General features: G+C 54.3%; 1 protein-coding gene across 1 annotated transcript; it reads right to left on the bottom strand.

Moving 5' to 3' along the window:
- Positions 1 to 8100: 8100 nt before the first annotated feature.
- On the bottom strand, positions 8101 to 19647 carry LOC131570467 (galectin-4-like). The gene is made up of 10 exons (XM_058822820.1): positions 19425 to 19647; positions 18181 to 18269; positions 16720 to 16921; positions 15035 to 15154; positions 13678 to 13701; positions 12630 to 12662; positions 12484 to 12513; positions 11265 to 11353; positions 9709 to 9880; positions 8101 to 8247 (listed from the first exon to the last, which is right to left on the bottom strand). The coding sequence occupies exons 1-10, from the start codon at positions 19467 to 19469 to the stop codon at positions 8101 to 8103; spliced, it is 951 nt and encodes a 316-aa protein (XP_058678803.1). The 5' UTR covers positions 19470 to 19647.
- Positions 19648 to 21881: the final 2234 nt, after the last annotated feature.

Raw genomic sequence — 21881 nt, 5'->3', positions numbered from 1 at the left:
CTGCTGCTTTCCGTGACATCGTGAGATTTTCCGAGCGCCTGACCCTATCTACCACATCTCGGCCCCCATTTTTCACAAATGAACGAAGTAGTCATATACATGGGTACTGAGATGAGGCATGAGGTTGTTGACAAGGAAAGGGGTTTGGTGAACCTGGGTAGAAAACCTTGTGACTGGCAGTGTTCCCTGGTCGAATTCACAGCAGTTGTTGCCGGCCTATGAACAGGATGTTGGCCCGTTCTAGGCAGGTCTGAATGAATGAGACTAGCTTGTTCAGCAGGCATGGTCCGAAGGTGACAGCTAAAAGTAGCATTGCCAATGGACCTATCAGGGTAGAAATTAGGGTGGTCAGCCATGGTGATCGATTGAACCAGGACTCGAACCAACCCTGTTGGGCTTCCCTGTCTTTCTGTCTCTGAGCCAGTCTGTTTCGGAGTTCTGCCATGGAGTCTCTCACTACTCCCATGTGGTCTGCATAAAAACAACACTCCTCCTTCAAGGCGGCACACAGGCCCCCTTGCTGCATGAACAGGAGGTCCAGTCCTTGCCTGTTCTGCAAGACCACTTCTGAGAGTGAGGAGACTGACTTCTCTAGATAGGAGATGGATTTCTCGATCCTCTGCAGGTCCTCGTCAATTGTTGCCTGCAGCTGGGACAGTCCTTGGTGCTGGGTCGCCAAGGCTGAGACTCCTGTGGCCGTTCCGGCTGCTCCTAGGCCCAGCAGCATTGCGATAGTTATACCTGCTACTATTTCTCTTTTATGGAGCCGGCTGGGCTCCTCGAAAAGGTGGCACACTTCTTCATCTGCGTGGTACAGGACCCTAGGAACAATCAGAACTTGGACACAGAAGTCGTTAGAGTCCTCGAATTTGGCAAGGAACACACACGGACTCACTCTGGATCGCTGGCAAACCCACATCCCAGATGCGGATGGGACTGCCCACTTATTGTTTTTCCTGTTAGGCTTGACAATTTTGGTGCAAACGTTGCCTCTCCGCCTAGCTAGGGTTGCATTGCCAAAGCATCTGCCTCGGCCTGTGACTTGACTCAGGGTGATTCCTTTGCGAGGGGTGTCCCATCTGCATTGGTTGGGTGCATCTGCTGTGGAGTAACTGAAGGGAGTGTTCAGAGCGACTCCTTCGTAAAAGGGGGGTTTGACATCGTAACAAAGCCAGCAGGATTCGGTTAGGTTAGGATTGGATTCGTTCAGGGATACAAAGGTAGCTTCTAACATACGAAGGATTGGGTCTGAGTCTGACTCGGTTAAGCGGCTCATCTGAAAGGCTTCCGCATGGCCGGTCGGGACATTGCTGACCCCTGTGGGTAAGGTTTTGGGGTAGGTTACGTTTCTCCCTTTCGACACGCTTTTAATCGCTTTGTTGGGTCCGACTGCTCGGGGTGCTGACGGCTGGAGCCTGATAATTCGCACGTTCACCCTCTCTTTTGACCCTTGAAGGACCACTGTCCACGTTCTGCCTATGGCCCAACTGGGGTGATGTGGCTGCAAGACCGTCATGTTATAGCTAGTACATTTCTGAATTTTTGGGACTTTATGGCGATTTCAACAGAAGCTTCCGTGAAGGAAGACGGGTGTTTTGCAGCCGCTGGGTGCCCAGGTGAACTGTAAGAATTTGTCTGGCTCTTGTGGATCCCACCCAGGCCCCAACGGTCTGGCATCTGTAACTATGGTTTCGCAGCCCCAGTGCCCACAATGTCCCCACCCTGGGTGATTGCAGTAGCTTTTTCCTGGGTTTGAAGCTGGGCACCAGTAGGATAGGTACATGTGTGTGGCGTGTGGGGAATAGGGGTTTACCCTTGGCTGTCCTGGGAACAGGTTGGTGATGCGAAGCATGAAGGATGGGGTGTTTGGAGTGGTGATTTCTGTGAGCACCTTGTCACTACTAACGTGTCGCATGACCCACCTGAAGGGCTGATGGGGGTAGTGGTCTGGGCTGGCTTGCCCTCTGGCGACAAGCCCCAACAGCAAAATCACACAGAAACATCCTTGATGCTTGGGTCTCAGCCGTGGGGGTCTCTCGGGCGCTGCCTGACGGCTTGGTGGTCTGTCGCTTTCCTCTGGAACGGGGATGTACGCGTCACCAGGACATCCCACGAGCATGTCCTGTAAACAGAAACCCGCAACTCTCATCAGTCTCATTCTGCTCGTTGTGAAAGTCGGGCTTGATTGTCTCAAGTGGACACCACCTGATTTTGCCGTCCCTTTTTGACAGCTGCGTACCCTCGCCCCGTGAGCATCAGCCTCCAGCCCCGTTCCCACTCGCCCAGCTCGTTTCTGATTACCACCTGCGGGCCCTCCTCTGGCGCTCGGGTGGCCCGGTGTTTTTGGACGGGACTGTTTGTTTCATCTCCCCTAGGGAATCGATTCAGCGCCAGCAGAGCGGTTGCCAGCATACGCGCCTGATCTACTGGGGGAACGGAATTGGCAAAGCCCTCAGCCGGACCCTCGACCTGAGAGTGGACCCCTCAGTACCGCGTGCGAGAAACCCGGCCAGGAACAGGGGGCCGTGCTTGGAATTGGTGTGAGTGAAGTCGTCTCCCAAGGGGGAATAAAGGGCCCCCCCCCCCCTCCGGGCGTGCGGAGGGAATTTGTACGAGTGGCACGCACCCAAAGTAAGTCCTGACAGAGGGAAGTCGGGCAGATTTGTAAGTCCTGAGAAGGATTCGAGTAGCAGTTGTCAGTCCCGAGAAAGATTCGGGTAGCAGTTGTCAGTCTCGAGAAGGATTAGAGTAAGGTTTGTCAGTCCCGAGAAGGATTCGGGTAAGCTCAAGCCCTGCAGGCAAAGTAAGTCCTGGCAAAGGGGTCAGGCACAAACCCCAGCGAAGGAGGCTGCGGTTTGCTTTTAAGTCCTGATACGGTGAAGCCTAAGAATTGGCAGGTTAGGCAAACTAAAAATCAGGCAGTTGTTTTTCCTGACTGAGGGAGTCAGGCACGACCCGGATTCTTGGCCGAGGCTTCGTGTGTTCAAGTCCCGACAGATGTAAGACCTGACGTTGGAAAGTTGGGCAATCAAGAGATCGGGCAGTTGTTTCAGTATAAAGTCCTGAGCATCAGGCAGAAGTTTGAAGTTCAGTGGAGGAGGCTGAAGCTCCTCAAACAAGGTTTCTTTGAAATTCCCGGTCAGTAGAGGCACCTTTGAGACCTTTTTATTTCAACCTGGAAAATGGGAGGGTGTAATAGTAAAAAGACCGGCAAGAGACTGAGGTATATACATCCCAATAGTCCCTTAGGAGAACTGTTAGTAAAATGGGACTCTATGGAGGCTACGGAGGGATTTGATAAAGTGAAAATGATCCATTATTGTATAGAAGTGTGGCCAGAATTAGAAGTGCAAGGAAGATAGCCTTAGTGTGAGACAAAAGATAAGTACATGTGCCAACAATTAAATAATTATCTGACAGCTCAAAGAGATACTGATCCTGAGCAATTACTGTATGTGGCTTGCTGGGTAAAGAGCGCGGTTGGGGATGAAGGGGTGTGAATTTGTAAGGTACAGAGGAAGGAAGAGGGGAATGAAGGAGGGGATGATAGGACTAGTAAAAGATGGGACCCCCTGGATTATTTGCCTCCTTCTGCCCCTCCACTTTATAATCCTCTTCTTCAAGCACCTCAAATGGCAGGTCCGGTTCCTCCCCCAGCTGCCATCTCATTACCACCTGCTCAAATTCCTCCTTCTACCTCTTCAGCTTCCCCTGTGATAAACCCAGTATCTCCTCCGGTAACCATTCCCTCACAACCCCCTTCAGCCCCTCCAGTTCCTTCTGCACCACCACGAGTGCCTACTCCACCTGCTGCATTCTCCACCCCTTCTCCAGCTCCACTTAATATCCACTCAGGCTCTTCTCCCCCTCCAATTGCTGTCCCTTTACCTCCTCCTAGTTGGGACACAAATGCCTCCTCGCCCGATAAACAGCTCTCAGCAGATACACCTGCTGATGGGCAGAACGTTCAGGGTAACCCAGATGTCCCTCAGAGTAGTTTGGCACCTGAAGATGGGCCGTACTGTAGTACCAGATCCAAGAGCTCCAAGGCAGAGAGACTTTTTCCCCTCAGAGAGGTTCCTATGGGAGGAGTAGCGGGAGGTGTTGGCTTTGTGAATGCTCCCCTAACTGCTTCTGAGGTGAGAGGATTCAAGAAAGAGTTGGGGCATTTGGTTGAGGACCCAGTGGGCAGAGCCAACCAAGCGGATCAATTTCTAGGTCCAAATATCTACACTTGGGGGGAGATGAATTCCACCCTGAGTATATTATTTTCCCCAGAAGAGGTCCAGATGATTAGGGCGGCTGGCATAAGAATTTGGGAGAAAGATAACAGTCCAGGACCCCAGGTGCCATCAAGTGAACATAAATTGCCGCTGTGAAAGTAAGAAACAGAAGCAAGAGATAAATAGATAAGATCTTGAAAAATAGAACAGAAAACCAGTGAATTAAATACACAGAAAAATAGGAGAATAAAAATACTTTGGGAGTTAAGTTAGCTGACAAATACAACTCCTTGCAAAATACAGAGTATGCAGAAGTTGATGAGAGAAACATGCAAGCTATGGAAAAAGAGAAATTAACCAATAATATTAAAAAGAGAAACTGAGTTTTGATAAAATCATAACATTGCAGACCATTAATGCCTGTGTTTAAAAGCCCATTTCAGGCACTCTTCCTCACTAATTCGACAGTGCAGACCAAAAGAAAAAGGTTGGACTCAAATCACTCTCACCCCCTGGCATTGGACCAGGATTCAACATCAGGTTTTTTTCCCTGTGGCATTCTGGCATTGGACCGGACTGCACCCCATTCTCCCTCTGGCATTGGACCGGACTGCACCCCATTCTCCCTCTGGCATTGGGCCAGAGTCCATACCACTCTCACCTCCAGGCACTGGATAAAGGTTCATCCACATCACAAGTAAAGTTGACTCTCAGAAGGAAGAGTCAAAAAGACTGAACTGCATGGGAAAAATTGTTATCAGAGTTCTAACATTGCTTAAAGTGTTTCAAGACTGTTCTGTGTAAACTATGTTAAGTAAAAAGTTTAAGACTGTAAATAAGTAATTCTGGTTTAAGTTCCCCAATTTAATTCTAAAGACTCCAGGTTAATCCTCTACAGAGCACTCCCATGGGGGGAGAAACCAAAATTGGCAGGGAACAGACCAAGAGAGGTTTAACCAGAGAAACGGGTAGAAGGGACTCTGAAGAGCTTGGAAGCTTTTCCTCAGTAAAATTCCCCAAGAGGCATGGCCGGGTGGGCAGGCTGTGCAGGATGACCCACACTGGGCTCTTGGGAAGGGTGGTACTGATGGCTCTGATGGCTGGTGGTGCTCAGGGGAGCCCAGCTGAGCCGTGCAATGAATGCTACCAACCCCTAGTACTGATGGCTCTGATGGCTGGTGGTGCTCTGGGGAGCCCAGCAGAGCCGTGCAATGAATGCTACCAACCCCTCTGTGAGGAGGAAGAAGTGAGTTCCTTGTCCAGAGTCCACATCAGTTCTAACCCTGATCGTGTTAACCTCTCCCAATTGGTCCTTTATCAGAAAAATAAGAGAGTGTATTGGATAGCACACAACATTGCCACTTTTAGGCAGCCACTCCTAGGAGAGTGCCCTATAGGGGAAGCCTGGTTGTGCTTTGAATGTGATGCTGCTGAAACAAGCTCAGCAGATCTAGTGAAAAGCAAAGAAATGGTGAAAATGGTAAGAAAAATTGTTTGTAACAAGTATTTATATGAGTGTACTGAAAAAGAGATAAACCCCTTTTGGAACACATTTCAGGGGAGCTCTAAACCCCTAGGTTTGATCTCTGATACCACAACACACACCAAACTGTCAGGAGACTGGTCTGGCAGCTGCACCGCTACAGTGATAAAACCAATTTTCTTATTACCCAAAGAAACTGGATCAAGTTTGAGAGTTCCTATATATAATGATTTGAGAGAAATTAAACAAAACAGGCAAAGTGAAATAGAAATGGAGAAAATCCAAAATTGTAAAAGCCAAGTTCAGATCTCAATATCTATGTTAAACAAAGTCATCCAGCTCCAGGCAGTATTAAAAACAAAGAATTCAATTATTAAGAACATTTCAAACGAAATAGAAGGATTACCATGTGTAAATAACCAAGATCAAACTCCTACACTTTATCCCAGTGAGTGAGAGAACCTGGAGATTTTCAGAAAAGATGTATGGGAAAAGGTAGTTTTTCTCACTGTGTGTGTATTTGGAGGATTGCTCTTTTTACTATGCTTATTTATCTGTTTTAGTAGAATAGTATTTGCCATGCAGACCAACCTGAAGAAACCAAGGAAAGTAACAAGGTTAAGTAACCATGATTACCAAAGTGCACAAGAAATTTATAGTAGATTCAAAACAAAAAAATTGTGAGTTGATGCGAGCTTAGAATTTAAGCTCGATCAAAGAAAAAGAGGGGGGACTGTTATGAACAAAAATTCGGTTAATATTTTTTTTGTGAGTAAAAGTTACAAAGAGGCAGCCAGATCACCGGCCCTGCCCAAGTTCTGCGTGTTTCGTTATTGTAATCACGGGTCGTTGTGGCTAATTGCTCCTCTTGTATCAGCAGAGCCTTGCCCGAGGCTAAGTTTTACCTTTCTCAGAGTAGTGAAGACACCTGAAAAGGTAGGGGGGGGTTATGCAAAGTGACTCCAAGACCAGAATGCTGTGTAGGCCCCCCGCTGTACTGAGAAGACCCCAAAAACAACGAGCCAAATAAGAGTTGAGAGACTGGAGTGGTGTCTGGATGTGAGGAGCGGAGCGCTGGGCCTGCAGAGATGCTGGAAACCTTCGTTGTTCCTCACCCTGTCTGTGAGAGCTGCCGGGTGAGGTCTGGCAGGAAGCGAGACCCGGACCAAAGCAGGAACATCTGGCGGGGACATCACGCCCCAAAGGCACCCACGAGGACTGGATCCCCAAGCCATGCCCCTGGTGGACAGAGCTGTGCTTATTGTCCTCCTCTGAGTCGCCCTGAGAGATGATGGGATGCTGCAGACCCGTCGAGCCGCCCAATCCTGAGCTGATCACTTTCAATAAAGGCATTAAAAAGGAGAAGAAGTCTCCTGGCCCTGTTTATTTCATCTTTCCCCCTCACAATCCCCACCCTTTTCCCCTCACATTTACCTCTCTTTTTCCCCTCACGATTCTTGCCATTTTCCCCTCACAATTCTCTTTTCTCCCCTCACATTTTCCCGCCCTTTTCTCCCGTCACGATTCCCGCCCTTTTTCCCCCTCACATTTCTCTCTCCTCTCCCCTCACATTTCCCTCCCTTTTCCCCTCACGTTCCCGGCCTGTTTTCCCTTCATGATTCCCGCCCTTTTCTCCCCTCCCCATTCTCTCTTTTCCCCTCACATTTACCTCTCTTTGACCTCATGATTCCTGCCCTTTTCTCCCTTCACATTTCCCTCTTTTCCCCTCATGTTTCTCTCACTTTTCCCTTCACATTTCTCTCACTTTTCCCCTCATATCTCCCTTCACATTTCTCTCCCTTCTCCCCTCACGTTTTTCTCCTCACCTCATAATTCCTGCCCTTTTCTCCGCTCATGATTCCTGCCCTTTTCCTCCTCACATTTCCCGCCCTTTTTTCCCCTCACATTTCCCGACCTTTTCTCCCCTCATGTTTCTCTCTCTTCTCCCCTCCATTCTGCCCTTTTCCCCCCGCACATTTCCCTCTCTTTTCCCTTCACACTTCTCTCTCTTTTCCCCTCACACTTCCCTCTCTTTTCCCTTCACATTTCCTCGCCTTTTCTCCCCTCACATTTTCCTCTCTTCTCCCCTCAGGTTCTCCACCCATTTTCCCCTCACGATTCCCGCCCTTTTCTCTCCTCACATTTCCCTCTGTTCTCCTCACATTTCCCTCCCTTTTCCCCTCACCTTCCCCACCCATTTTCCCCTCAAGTCTCCGGAGCTGCAGCACTAACAGCTTTATTGAGGTCAGTGTCGGGAGAGGATAATTGGGGGGCAATTGAGGGGGGCAGTTATGGGGCAATTACAGGGCAGTTCTGGGGCAATTGCAGGCAGCTATGGGGCTGTAACAGAGCTGTTCCAGGGCACTTATTGGGCAGTGCCAGGACACTTGTGGGTCAGAAATGGACATAGGACAGGACCACATCGCCCTCGATCTCCAGCGTATTCACGTGAGGCCCGGCTGGCACCCGGTGCTTGAAATCAAAGAGCGGCTGCCCATTGGCGAACGCCTTGAAGCGATCGTTCCCACAGCGGATCGAAAGCTGGAGGGGAACGGGGCACAAAGAGGGGGCTGTCACCTCAGAGACCCCCAAAATCATCCCAGGGACCCCCAAAATAACCCCAGGGACCCCTAAAATCACCTCAGAGACCTCCAAAGTGCCCCAGAGTCCCCCCAGAGTCTCACCAAGGACCCCCAGAGTGCCACAGAGACCCTCACGAGTCACCCCAGAGACCCCCAAAATCACCCCAGAGAAACACAGAGTCACCCCAAGGACCCTCAAATCACTCCAGAGTAGCCCACAGTCCCCCCAGAGACCCCAAAATCACCTCAGAGACTCTCAGTCACCTCAGAGTAATCCCAGAGACCCACAGAGTTACCCCAGGGACCCCCAAAGACCCTCAAAGTCACCCTAGATCCCAAATCCCACCCTGCGCCCCCTCCCCAGAACATCAAACCCCCTCTGAGGGCCCCAAATCCCACTCCAAACCCCCTCTGAGGACCCCAAATCCCACCCAAACCCACTCCAAACCTCCTCCAAAGACCCCAAATCCCACCCAAACCCCCTCTGAGGACTCCAAAACTCCCCCAAACCCCCTCTGAAGACCCCAAATCCCACCCTGCTCCCCTCTCCAGCACCCCAAACCCCCTCCAAGGCCCTCTGAGGGCCCCAAATCACACCCAAATCCCCTCCAAGGACCACAAAACTCCCCCAAACCCCCTCTGAGGGCCCCAACTCCCACCCAAACCCCCTCCGAGCACCCCAAATCCCTCCAAACCCACTCCAAACCCACTCTGAGGGCCCCAAATCCCACCCAAACCCACTCCAAACCCACTCTGAGCACCCCAAATCCCACCAAACCCACCCCAAACCCACTCTGAGGGCCCCAAATCCCACCCCAAATGCCCTCTGAGGACCCCAAATCCCACCCAAACCCACTCCAAACCCACTCTGAGCACCCCAAATCCCACCCAAACCCCCTCCGAGCACCCCAAATCCCTCCAAACCCACTCCAAACCCACTCTGAGGGCCCCAAATCCCACCCAAACCCACTCCAAACCCACTCTGAGCACCCCAAATCCCACCAAACCCACCCCAAACCCACTCCGAGCACCCCAAATCCCACCCCAAATGCCCTCTGAGGACCCCAAATCCCACCCAAACCCACTCCAAACCCACTCTGAGGGCCCCAAATCCCACCCAAACCCACCCCAAACCCACTCTGAGCACCCCAAATCCCACCAAACCCACCCCAAATGCCCTCTGAGGACCCCAAATCCCACCCAAACCCCCTCCGAGCACCCCAAATCCCACCAAACCCACCCCAAACCCACTCTGAGGGCCCCAAATCCCACCCAAACCCCCTCCGAGCACCCCAAATTCCACCAAACCCACTCAAAACCCCCTCTGAGGGCCCCAAATCCCACCCAAACCCACTCCAAACCCACTCTGAGCACCCCAAATCCCACCCAAACCCCCTCAGGACCCCAGACCCCCTCTCACATCGAAGTAGAGGCCGCGCAGGAAGGGGCTGGTGCGGGACAGCTCCCTCTCCTCTTCGCCCCAGCAGTTGTTCAGGAAGGAATTCCGCACCACAGCGTTGGCCTGGTCCACCCTGGGGTTCACGTGCAGCACCACGTCCCCGGCAGGGCCCACCCGCAGGTTGATGCTGAACCTGGGGGAGATTTTGGGAGCATTTTTGGGCGTGATTTGGGGGTGTTTGGAGGTGATTTGGGGGCGATTATGGGGGGTTGGGGGCGATTTGGGGGTGTTTGGGGGGGATTTTGGGGGGTTTGGAGGGGTTCAGGTGCAGCACCGCGTCCCCACCCCGGCCTACCCGCAGGTTGATGCTGAACCTGGGGGAGATTTTGGGAGCATTTTTGGGCGTGATTTGGGGGTGTTTGGGGGTGATTTGGGGGCGATTTTGGGGGGTTGGGGGCGATTTGGGGGTGTTTGGGGGCGATTTGGGGGGGATTTTGGGGGGTTTGGAGGGGTTCAGGTGCAGCACCGCGTCCCCACCGATTTTGGAGGGATTTGGGGGGGGTTTGGGGTGGATTTTGGAGGGATGTGGGGGTTTGGGGGGGATTTGGGGAGTTTGGAGGCGATTTGGGGGTGTTTGGGGGGGATTTTGGGGGGTTTGGGGGCGATTTGGGGGTGTTTGGGGGGGATTTTGGGGGGTTTGGAGGGGTTCAGGTGCAGCACCGCGTCCCCACCCCGGCCTACCCGCAGGTTGATGTTGGAACCTGGGGGAGATTTTGTGGGTTTGGGGGCGACTTTGGAGGGATTTTTGGGGGGGTTTGGGGTGGATTTTGGAGGGATTTGGGGGTTTGGAGGGATTTGGGTGTGTTTGGGGAGGATTTTGGGGGTGATTTTGGGGGGTTGGGGGCGATTTGGGGGTGTTTGGAGGAGATTTTGGGGTGTTTGGAGGGGTTCAGGTGCAGCACCACGACCCCAGCAGGGCCCGCCCGAAGGTTGATGCTGAACCTGGGGGTTTTGGGAGCATTTTTGGGGGATTTGGGGGTGTTTGGAGGGGTTTGGGGGGGATTTTGGAGGGATTTGGGGGTTTGGAGGGATTTGGGGGTGTTTGGGGAGGATTTCGGGGGTGATTTTGGGGGGTTGGGGACGATTTGGGGGTGTTTGGGGGGGATTTTGGGGTGTTTGAGGGTAATTTTGGGGGCTTTGGGGGTCCTGGAGAGGTGACAGGGGGATTTGGGGGAGATTTTGAGGGGCATTTTGGAGGATTTGGGGTGTTTTGAGGGGATCTGGGGGGAATTTGTGGCTCCTGGGGTGGTGACCGGGGGTTTGGGGGAGACTTTAGGGGGTTTGGGGGGATTTTGGGGGGTTTGGTGAGGATTTGGGGGAGATTTTTTGGGGTTTGGGGAGATTTTGGAGTGTTTGGGCGTCCTGGGATGGTGACAGGGGCGGTTTGGGGGGGATTTTTGGGGTGCTGGGGTGGATTTTGGGAGGTTTTGGGATCCTGGGAGAATTTTGGGGGACACAGAGGGCTGTGGGGGGGCTCAGGGGGATTTTGGGGAGGGGTCTCTGGGGGTCCCCAGTACCTCTCGGCGTTGTGGGGGACGAAGCCCTTGATGATGACGGTTTTTTTGGGGATCATCCCCCCCGGGATGGTGGCAATGAAGGGCACGGACTGGGGGGGCACAAATGGGGGGCTCAGAGTGGGGTGAGACCCCCCCAGGACCCCCCCAAATCCCAACAGATCCCCCAGAACCCAAATCCCACCCTCAGAGACCCCCAAATCCCCCAGACGCCCTCAAATCCCACCCCAAAACCCCCCCCAAAAACCCCCCGGGACCCCCAAATCCCATCTTGAGCCACCCAAAACCTCCAGGACCCCCAAATCCCACCCCAAAACCCCCCTGGGACCCCCAAATCCTCCCTTGAGCCACCCCAAATCCCCCCTTAAGCCACACCAAAACCCCCCAAATCACCCCAAAACCACCCAAATCCCCCCCAAATCACCCCAAAACCCCCCCGGGACCCCCAAATCCCCCCTTGAGCCACCCCATAACACCCAAATCCCCCTTTAAGTCACCCCAAAGCCCCCTGGGACCCCCAAATCCCCCCTCAAGTTACCCCAAAACACCCAAATCCCCCCTTAAGTCACCCCAAAACCCCCCCGGGACCCCCAAATCCCCCCTTGAGCCACCCCATAACACCCAAATCCCCCTTTAAGTCAACTCAAAAGCCCCTGGGACCCCCAAATCCTCCCTCAAGTCACCCCAAAACGCCCAAATCCCTCCTTGAGTCACCCCAAAACCCCACAAATCACCCCAAAATCTTCTGGGACCCCCAAATCCCATCTTGAGCCACCCAAAACTCCCCTGGGACCCCCAAATCCTCCCTTGAGCCACCCCAAATCCCCCCCTAAGCCACGCCAAAACCCCCCAAATCACCCCAAAACCACCCAAATCCCCCCCAAATCACCCCAAAACCCCCCTGGGACCCCCAAATCCCCCCTCAAGTCACCCCAAAACGCCCAAATCCCCCCTTGAGTCACCCCAAAGCCCCCTGGGGTCCCCAAATCCCCCCTCAAGTCACCCCAAAACGCCCAAATCCCCCCTTGAGTCACCCCAAAAGTCCCTGGGACCCCCAAATCCCCCCTCAAGTCACCCCAAAACGCCCAAATCCCTCCTTGAGTCACCCCAAAACCCCACAAATCACCCCAAAACTCCCCCCCAGGACCCCCAAATCCCACCTTGAGCCACCCCAAATCACCCCAAAACCCCCCGGGACCCCCCAAATCCCCCCCAAACTCACCGGGTAGAGGGTGGGGGGCTGCCCCATCACCTGTGGGGGACAATTTGGGGTCAATGAGGGGGGGTCGCACCTGCGGGACCCCCCTGATGGGTGAGGGGGGAATTTTGGGGTTCTGATGAATTTTGGGGGGACCCCTCCCCACTTACCGGCAGGTCACAGCCAGGGCAGCCGGGGTAGACCTGGGCGGGAAACAGAGGTCAGGGGACCCCAAAATCACTTGGGGACCCCCAAAATCCACCTGGGAAACTTCAAATTCACCTGGGCACCCCCAAAATTTGCCTGGGAAACTCAAAATCCACCTGGGGATCCCCAAAATCCATCTGGGGACCCCCAAAATCCACCTGGAAATCCTCAAAAAAATCACCCCTAAATCCATTTGGGGATCCCCCAAAAATCACCTGGGAAACTCAAAATTCACCTGGGGGTCCCCAAAATCCGCCTGGGGACTCCCAAACCCACCTGGGATCCCCTAAATCCATCTGGGGACCCCCAAACCCACCTGGGGACCCCCAAAATATCATTTGGGGACCCCCCTAAATCCATTTGGGGACCCTAAAAATCACCTGGGAAACTCAAAATTCACCTGGGGATCCCCAAAATCCATCTGGGACCCCCTAAAATCCACCTGGGGGTCCCCAAAATTCTCCTGGGGACTCCCAAACCCCACCTGGGGATCCCCTAAATCCACCTGGGGACCCCCAAAAAAATCACCTGGGGACCCCCCTAAATCCATTTGGGGACCCCAAAAATCACCTGGGAAACTCAAAATTCACCTGGGGACCCTCAAACTTCAGCTGGGGATCCCCAAAATCCATCTGGGACCCCCTAAAATCCACCTGGGGGTCCCCAAAATTCGCCTGGGGACTCCCAAACCCACCTGGGGATCCCCTAAATCCATCTGGGGACCCGCAAAATCCACCTGGAAATCCTCAAAAAAATCACCTGGGGACCCCCCTAAATCCATTTGGGGACCCCCAAAAATCACCTGGGAAACTCAAAATTCACCTGGGGACCCTCAAACTTCAGCTGGGGATCCCCAAAATCCATCTGGGACCCCCTAAAATCCACCTGGGGGTCCCCAAAATCAGCCTGGGGACTCCCAAACCCACCTGGGGATCCCCTAAATCCATCTGGGGACCCCCAAACCCACCTGGGGACCCCCAAAAAAATCATTTGGGGACCCCCCAGACTCACCGGGCCGCCCGGGGGACACGCGCCCTGCAAGGGAAGAGGGGGTGTCAGACGGGAAATTTGGGGTGCAGGGCTGGGGTTTGGGGTCTAGGGGTGGAATTTTGGGGTCGGGGTTGTTTTAGGGTCCCAGGGTAAATTTTGGGGTGCAGATTTTGGGGTTCAGGGCGTTTTTGGGGTCTCACGCCTCCACCCAGCACCGAGGCCGAGAGCATCTCCAGGTTTGTTTTGGGGGCATTTTTTGGGGTCCTGGGTTGGTTTTTGGGGCCGTTTTTTGGGGTCCTGTCTTGTTTTTGGGGTCAGGGTCAGTTTTGGGGTTCAGGGCTGATTTTTGGGGTGCAGATTTTGGGGTTCAGGTCTCACCACTCCGCCCAGCACCGAGGCCGAGTGCAGCTCCAGGTTTGTTTTGGGGGCGTTTTTTGGGGTCCTGGGTTGGTTTTTGGGGCCATTTTTTGGGTTCAGGGGTCATTTTTGGGGCCCTTTTTTGGGGTCCTGGGTTGGTTTTTAGGGCCGTTTTTTGGGGTCTTGGGTTGGTTTTTGGGGCCCTTTTTTGGGGTCCTGGGTTGTTTTTGGGGTCAGGGTCAGTTTTGGGGTTCCGGGATCATTTTTGGGGTGCAGATTTTGGGGTTCAGGTCTCACCACTCCGCCCAGCACCGAGGCCGAGTGCAGCTCCAGGTTTGTTTTGGGGCCCTTTTTTGGGGTCCTGGGTTGGTTTTTAGGGCCGTTTTTTGGGGTCTTGGGTTGGTTTTTGGGGCCGTTTTTTGGGGTCTTGGGTTGGTTTTTGGGGCCGTTTTTTGGGGTCCTGGGTTGGTTTTGGGGCCGTTTTTTGGGGTCCTGGGTTGCTTTTTGGGGCCGTTTTTTGGGGTCCTGGGTTGGTTTTTGGGGCCGTTTTTTGGGGTCCTGTCTTGTTTTTGGGGTTGGTGTCAGTTTTGGGGTTCAGGGCTGATTTTTGGGGTGCAGATTTTGGGGTTCAGGGCGTTTTTGGGGTCTCACGCCTCCACCCAGCACCGAGGCCGAGAGCAGCTCCAGGTGTGTTTTGGGGCCGTTTTTTGGGGTCCTGGGTTGGTTTTTGGGGTCCTGGGTTGGTTTTTGGGGCCGTTTTTTGGGGTCCTGGGTTGTTTTTGGGGTCAGGGTCAGTTTTGGGGTTCAGGGCTGATTTTTGGGGTGCAGATTTTGGGGTTCAGGGCGTTTTTGGGGTCTCACCCCTCCGCCCAGCACCGAGGCCGAGAGGAGCTCCAGATTTGTTTTGGGGCCGTTTTTTGGGGTCCTGGGTTGGTTTTTTTGGCCGTTTTTTGGGTTCAGGGATCATTTTTGGGGTTCCGGGATCATTTTTGGGGTGCAGATTTTGGGGTTCAGGTCTCACCACTCCGCCCAGCACCGAGGCCGAGAGCAGCTCCAGGTCCCCGGCCACGTTCAGAGCCTTCACGTTCTCCGGGGGCAGCCGGTGAGGGAACTCCTGGTAGAAGGATCCGTTCACCAGGATCTGGGGAAAAACGGGAGAAAAACGGGGATCAGGGACCCCAAAATACACCTGGGACACCCCAAAATACACCTGGGACACCCCCAAATACCCCAAAATACCCCAAATACACCCCCAGGAATGCCAAAATATTCACCCAGAAATCCCAAAATACCCCCGGGACACCCCAAAATACCCACCCAGAAATCCCAAATACACCCGGGGCACCCCCAAATCTCCCCTTGGGCACCCCAAATCCCCCCCCTAAGGACCCCAAATCTCCCTCCAATGACCCCAAACCCCTTCCTTAGGTCACCAAACCCCCCCTAGGACACCCCAAATCCCCCCAGGGACCCCCCAAATTGCCCTAGGACACCCCAAATCCCTTCCTAAGGATCCTAAGAACCCCCAAATCCACCCCTAAGGACCTCAAATCCCCCCTAGGACGCCCCAAATCCCCCCAGGGACCCCCCAAATCCCCTCCTAAGGACCCCAAATCCCCCCTTGGACACCCCAAATCCCCTCCTAAGGACCCCAAATCCCCTCAAACCACCCCAAATCCCCTCCTAAGGATCCCAAATCCCCCCAGAGACCCCCCAAATCCCCTCCTAAGGATCCCAAATCCCCCCCTTGGACACACCAAATCCCCTCTTGGACACCCCAAATCCCCTCCTAAGGACCCCAAATCCCCCCTTGGACACCCCAAATCCACCCCTAAGGATCCCAAATCCCCTCAAACCACCCCAAATCCGTTCCTAAGGATCCCAAATCCACCCCTAAGGACCCCAAATCCCCCCTTGGACACCCCAAATCCCCTCCTAAGGATCCCAAATCCCCCCAGGGACCCCCCAAATCCACCCCTAACGACCTCAGATACCCCCTTGGACACCCCAAATCCCCTCCTAAGGATCCCAAATCCCCCCTTGGACACCCCAAATCCCCTCCTAAGGATCCCAAATCCCCCAGGGACCCCCCAAATCCACCCCTAAGGACCCCAAATCCCCCCCTTGGACACCCCAAATCCCCTCCTAAGGATCCCAAATCCCCCCAGGGACCCCCCAAATCCACCCCTAACGACCTCAGATACCCCCTTGGACACCCCAAATCCCCTTCTAAGGACCCCAAATCCCCCCTTGGACACCCCAAATCCCCCCCTTGGACACCCCAAATCCCCTCCTAAGGACCCCAAATCCCCCCTTGTACTCCCCAAATCCCCTCCTGAGGATCCCAAATCCCCTAAAAGCCCCCTCCCCATTACCGGAATCCCACTGATGACCATCTCAAAGGGTCCCCCATGCCCCAAATCCCCCCAAATCTCCCCCCAGTGACCCCAAACTCCCCCAAGGAACCCCCAAACTCCCTCCAAAGGACACCAAATCCCCTCCTAAGGATCCCAAACCCCCCCAAATCCCCCCGGGACCCCTCCCCATACCCGGTAGCCCTCGGGGGTGGCACTGATGACCATCTCGAAGGGTCTCCCCATCCCTTTAAGGACCCCAAACCCCCCCAGATCTCCCCCTGATGACCCCAAATCCCCCCCTAAGGACCCCAAATGCCCCCTCAGGACCCCCCGGGACCCCTGCCGATACCCGGTAGCCCTTGGGGGTGACACTGATGATCATCTCGAAGGCTCTGCCCCGGTGCAGGGGGGGCAGGTCCCGACTCAGCTCCTCCTCCCAGCTCCCCCCGCGGCGGCTGTTGAACACCGAGACCCCAGCCCCAAATCGGGGATTGACGTGCAGGGCGATGTCCGCCTCCTCCAGGGTGCTCATGGCCAGGTTAACGCGGAACCTGGGGACAGGAGGGGCACCTGTGTGTCACCTGTGTCACCTCAGTGTCACCTGGGGTCACACAGTGTCACCCAATGTAGCCCCGAGACCCCAGCCCCAAATCGGGCATTGATGATCTGCGTCCTCATTGGGGACCCATGGCCAGGTTAACGCGGAACCTGGGGACAGGAGGGGCACCTGTGTGTCACCTGTGTCACCTCAGTGTCACCTCAGTGTCACCTGTGTCACCTCAGTGTCACTTCAGTGTCACCTGTGTGTCACCTGTGTCACCTGTGTCACCTCAGTGTCACCTCAGTGTCACCTGTGTGTCACCTGTGTCACCTCAGTGTCACCTCAGTGTCACCTGTGTGACCTCAGTGTCACCTGTGTCACTTCAGCGTCACCTGAGTGTCACCTGTGTCACCTCAGTGTCACCTGTGTCACCTCAGCGTCACCTGAGTGTCACCTGTGTGACCTCAGTGTCACCTCAGTGTCACCTGTGTCACCTCAGCGTCACCTGAGTGTCACCCCAACCAGGTAAGCCTGAACCTGAGGACAGCCAGGTCTCCTGTGTCACCCCAGTGTCACCTCAGTGTCACCCAATGTCCCCCCGAGACCCCAGACCCAGCCAGGTAAGCCTGAACCTGAGGACAGGAGTGTCACCTGTGTCACCTCAGTGTCACCCCATTGTCATCCAGTGTCACCCAGTGTCACCCAATGTCATCCAGTACCCTCCCAGTCCCTCCCAGTCTGTCCCAGTTTATTCCTGTGCCCCCCCCAATCCCCTCACAGTGCCCTCCCAGTGCCCCAAATCCCCCCCAAATGTCCCCAAATCCCCTCCCAGGATCCCCCAATGCTCCCAGTAGCCCCCCAATCCCCTCCCAGTCCCTCCCAGTCCTTCCCAGTCCCCCTCACTCCCTCCCAGTCCCTCCCAGTCCCCTCCAATCCCTTCCCAGTCCCCCTCACTCCCTCCCAGTCCCTCCCAGTTTATCCCAGTCCCCCCAATCCCCTCCCAATCCCCTCCCAGTTCCTCCCAATCCCCCCCAGTCCCTCCCACTCCCCCCAGTCCCTCCCAATCCCCCCCCAATCCCCCCCCCCCAGTCCCTCCCAGTTTATCCCAGTCCCCCCCAATCCCCCCCAGTCCCTCCCAGTTTATCCCAGTCCCCCCCAGTCCCTCCCAATCCCCCCCCAATCCCCCCCCCCAGTCCCTCCCAGTTTATCCCAGTCCCCCCCAATCCCCTCCCAGTCCCTCCCAGTTTATCCCAGTCCCCCCAGCATTACCAGTCCGCCTGCGCTCTCACCACGCCCTGCACGCTCACGGCCATGCCCGGCCAGAGCCCCCCGGGCACCGGGGCCACGTAGGGCAGGGGCTGGGGGGGCACGGAAACGGGGGGTCAGGGGGGCACAGTGGGGACAGGGACCCCCCGAAATGGGGACAGGGAGCCCGAAATGGGGACAGGGACACCGAATGGGGACAGGGACCCCCCGAAATGGGGACAGGGACACCGAATGGGGACAGGGACCCCCCGAAATGGGGACAGGGACCCCCCGAAATGGGGACAGGGACCCCCCGAAATGGGGAAAGGAACCCCGAAATGGGGACAGGGACCCCGAAATGGGGACAGGGACCCCCTGAAATGGGGTCAGGAACCCCCCGAAATGGGGAAAGGAACCCCGAAATGGGGACAGGGACCCCGAAATGGGAACAGGGACCCCCCGAAATGGGGACAGGGACCCTGAAATGGGAACAGGGACCCCGAAATGGGGTCAGGGACCCCCCGAAATGGGGACAGGGACCCCGAAATGGAGACAGGGACCCCAAATGGGGACAGGGACCCCGAAATGGGGACAGGGACCCCGAAATGGGAACAGGGACCCCCCCCGAAATGGGGACAGGGACCCCCCAAAATGGCACCGGGGACCCCGAAATGGGGACAGGGACCCCCCCTAAATGGGGACAAGGACCCCCCAAAATGGGGACAGGGACCCCCCTAAATGGGGACAGGGACCCCCCAAAATGGGGACAGGGACCCCGAAATGGAGACAGGGACCCCAAATGGGGACAGGGACCCCGAAATGGGGACAGGGACCCCAAAATGTCCTCAATACGAGGTCAGGGGGTCCCCAAATGTCCCCAACACGGTGTCAATGTCCCCAAGTTGTCCCTCCCAAAGACCCCCAAATGTCCCACAGACCCCCCCCAGCCCCATTTTTGGGGCGCCCCCTCCCCAGTTTTTGGGGTGTCAATGTCCCCAGATGTCCCCACCAGGGTGACAGGGACCCCCAAAATGTCCCACAGACCCCCCCCAGCCCCATTTTTGGGGCGCCCCCTCCCCAATTTTTGGGGTGACAGGGACCCCAAAATGTCACTGGGATGGTGACAGGGACCCCAAACGTCCCCTCACCACAATTTTTGGGGTGTCAATGTCCCCAAACTGTCCCTCCTAAGGACCCCCCCCAATGTCCCACAGACGCCCCCAGCCCCATTTTCGGGGCGCCCCCTCCCCAGTTTTCGGGGTACCCACCGGGTTGTAGCAGGCCTGGTGACCGGGTGGTGGCAGGAAAGCCATGGTGGCAGCGAGGTGACAACCAGGTGACAACGAGGTGACAACGAGGTGACAACGGTGATAACCAGGTGCCAACCAGGTGACAACGGTGACAAAATTGGCACCAGGGTGCCTTTATGGCCCCGAGGGGCCCCTCCCCACTTCCAGCCCCATCCGATCCGGATGTTGATAAGGAACTGATAAGGGACATTGTGGGGGGGGTTGGGGACATTGGGGACGCACCTGGTGCAGGTGGCACCGCCCAGCCTGGACTCTGCCCCGGGTGGGGACAGCGGGGAGGGGACACGTGGTGGCACTTTGGGGACACGTGGAGGGGATGGTGGCACCTTTGGGGACACCTGGGGGACACGTGGTGGCACCTTGGGGACACCTTGGGGACACCTCCAGACCTTTGGGGACACCCCCAGAGCTGTGGGGACACCCCCAGACCCATGGTGGCACCTTGGGGACACTTTGGGGACACCTTGGGGACACATGGTGGCACCCTGGGGACACCACGGGGGGTGGTGGCACCTTGGGGACACCTTGGGGACACTTTAGGGACACCTTGGGGTCACGTGGTGGCACCACGGGGACACCTGGAGGAGGTGGTGGCACCTTGGGGGCACCTGGTGGCACTCAGGGACACGTGGTGACACCATGGGGACGTGTGGTGGCACTTTGGGGACACTTTAGGGACACCTTGGTGACACGTGGAGGGGATGGTGGCACCTTGGGGACACCTTGGTGGCACTTTGGGCACACTCAGTGACAAGCCAAGGAGATTTGGGCACAAAGGAGTTTCTTGGGGACACTGAGGTGACACCGGGGGACATTGGGGACACCGAGGGGACATCAGAGCTTGGCAAAGGGGACATTGGTGGCATTGTTGTGGAATAAATCTGAGGAATTGTTCTGTGAAATCAATCTGTGAAATTAATTCCGCGGAATTATTCTGTGGAATTAATGAATCCTGTGGAATTATTCTGTGGAATAAATCTGTGAAGTAATTCAGTAGGATAATTCTGTGGAATTAATTCTGTGGAATTAATTCTGAGAAAATATTCTGAGGAATAAATCTGTGGAATTAATTCTGAGGAATAAATCCGAGGAACAATTCTGTGGAATGAATCTGTGGAATTAATTCTGAGAAATTAATTCTGCGGAATTAATTCTCTGGAATAATTCTGAGGAAAATATTCTGTGGAATTATTATTCTGTGGAATTAATTCTGAGGAATAAATCTGAGGAATTAACTCTGAGCAAAAATTCTGAGGAATAAATCAGTGGAATAATTCTGTGGAATAAATCTGTGAAATTAATTCTGTGAAATTAATTCTGTGGAACAATTTTGTGGGATAATTCTGTGTAACAATTCTGTGGAATTAATTCTGAGCAATAATTCTGAGGAATAAATCTGAGCAATAATTCTGCAGAACGATTCTGTGGAACAATTCCGTGGAATTAATTATGAGGAACAATCCTGAGCAATAATTCTGAAGAATAAATCTGAGGAATAAATCTAAGCAATAAATCTGACCAATAAATCTAAGCAATAAATCTGAAGAATAAATCTGACCAATAAATCTGAGCAATAATTCTTTGAACAATTGCGCCAAACAACTCTGCGTGATAATTCTGAGCAATAAATCGGAGCAGTAATTCTGCGTGATAATTCCGAGGAATAAATCTGAGCAATAATTCTGAGCGATGATTCTGTGGAACTCTGAGGAGTTACGCGGAACAATTCTGTGGAATTAATTCTGTGTATTCATTAACTCTGCCCCACCCCAGGGCCTGATCACAGCTCACAAGCAGCTCAAATTGAGCAGGAGGCCATCCTGGGCATGGAATAATTCTGAGAATTATTCTGTAAAATAATTTCCGGGGGATAATGCTGTGGAATATTTCTGGGAGAACATTCCGGCCCTTTTCCCCTCGCATTTTCCACCCTTTTCCCCTCACATTTCCTGCCGTTTTCCCCCTCACATTTCTCTCTTTTCCCCTCATGTTTTCCACCCTTTTCCCCTCACATTTCCTGCCCTTTTTCCCCTCATGATTCCTACTGTTTTTCCCCTCACATTTCCCTCTGCTTTTTCCCTTACATTTCCCTCTTTGTTCCCCTCACATTTCTCTCTCTTTTCCCCTCACGTTTTCCACCCTTTTCCCCTCATGTTTCCTGCCCTTTCCCCCCCCTCACGTTTCTTCTCTCCTCACAATTCCCGCCCTTTTTCCCCTCACATTTCCCTCTTTTTTTTCCCCTTACATTTCTTTCTTTGCTCCCCTCACATTTCTTTCTCTTTTCCCCTCGTGTTTCCTGCCCTTTTCCCCCTCACATTTCTCCCCTCATGATTCCCGCTCTTTTTCCCCCCCTCACATTTCTCCCCTCATGATTCCCGCTCTTTTTTCCCCCCTCACATTTCTTTTTTCCCCCTC

The sequence above is a fragment of the Ammospiza caudacuta genome, chromosome 35 (assembly GCF_027887145.1).
Source record: "Ammospiza caudacuta isolate bAmmCau1 chromosome 35, bAmmCau1.pri, whole genome shotgun sequence".
Taxonomy (NCBI): Eukaryota; Metazoa; Chordata; class Aves; order Passeriformes; family Passerellidae; genus Ammospiza; species Ammospiza caudacuta.
This window is presented reverse-complemented; position numbering and strand designations above follow the sequence as displayed.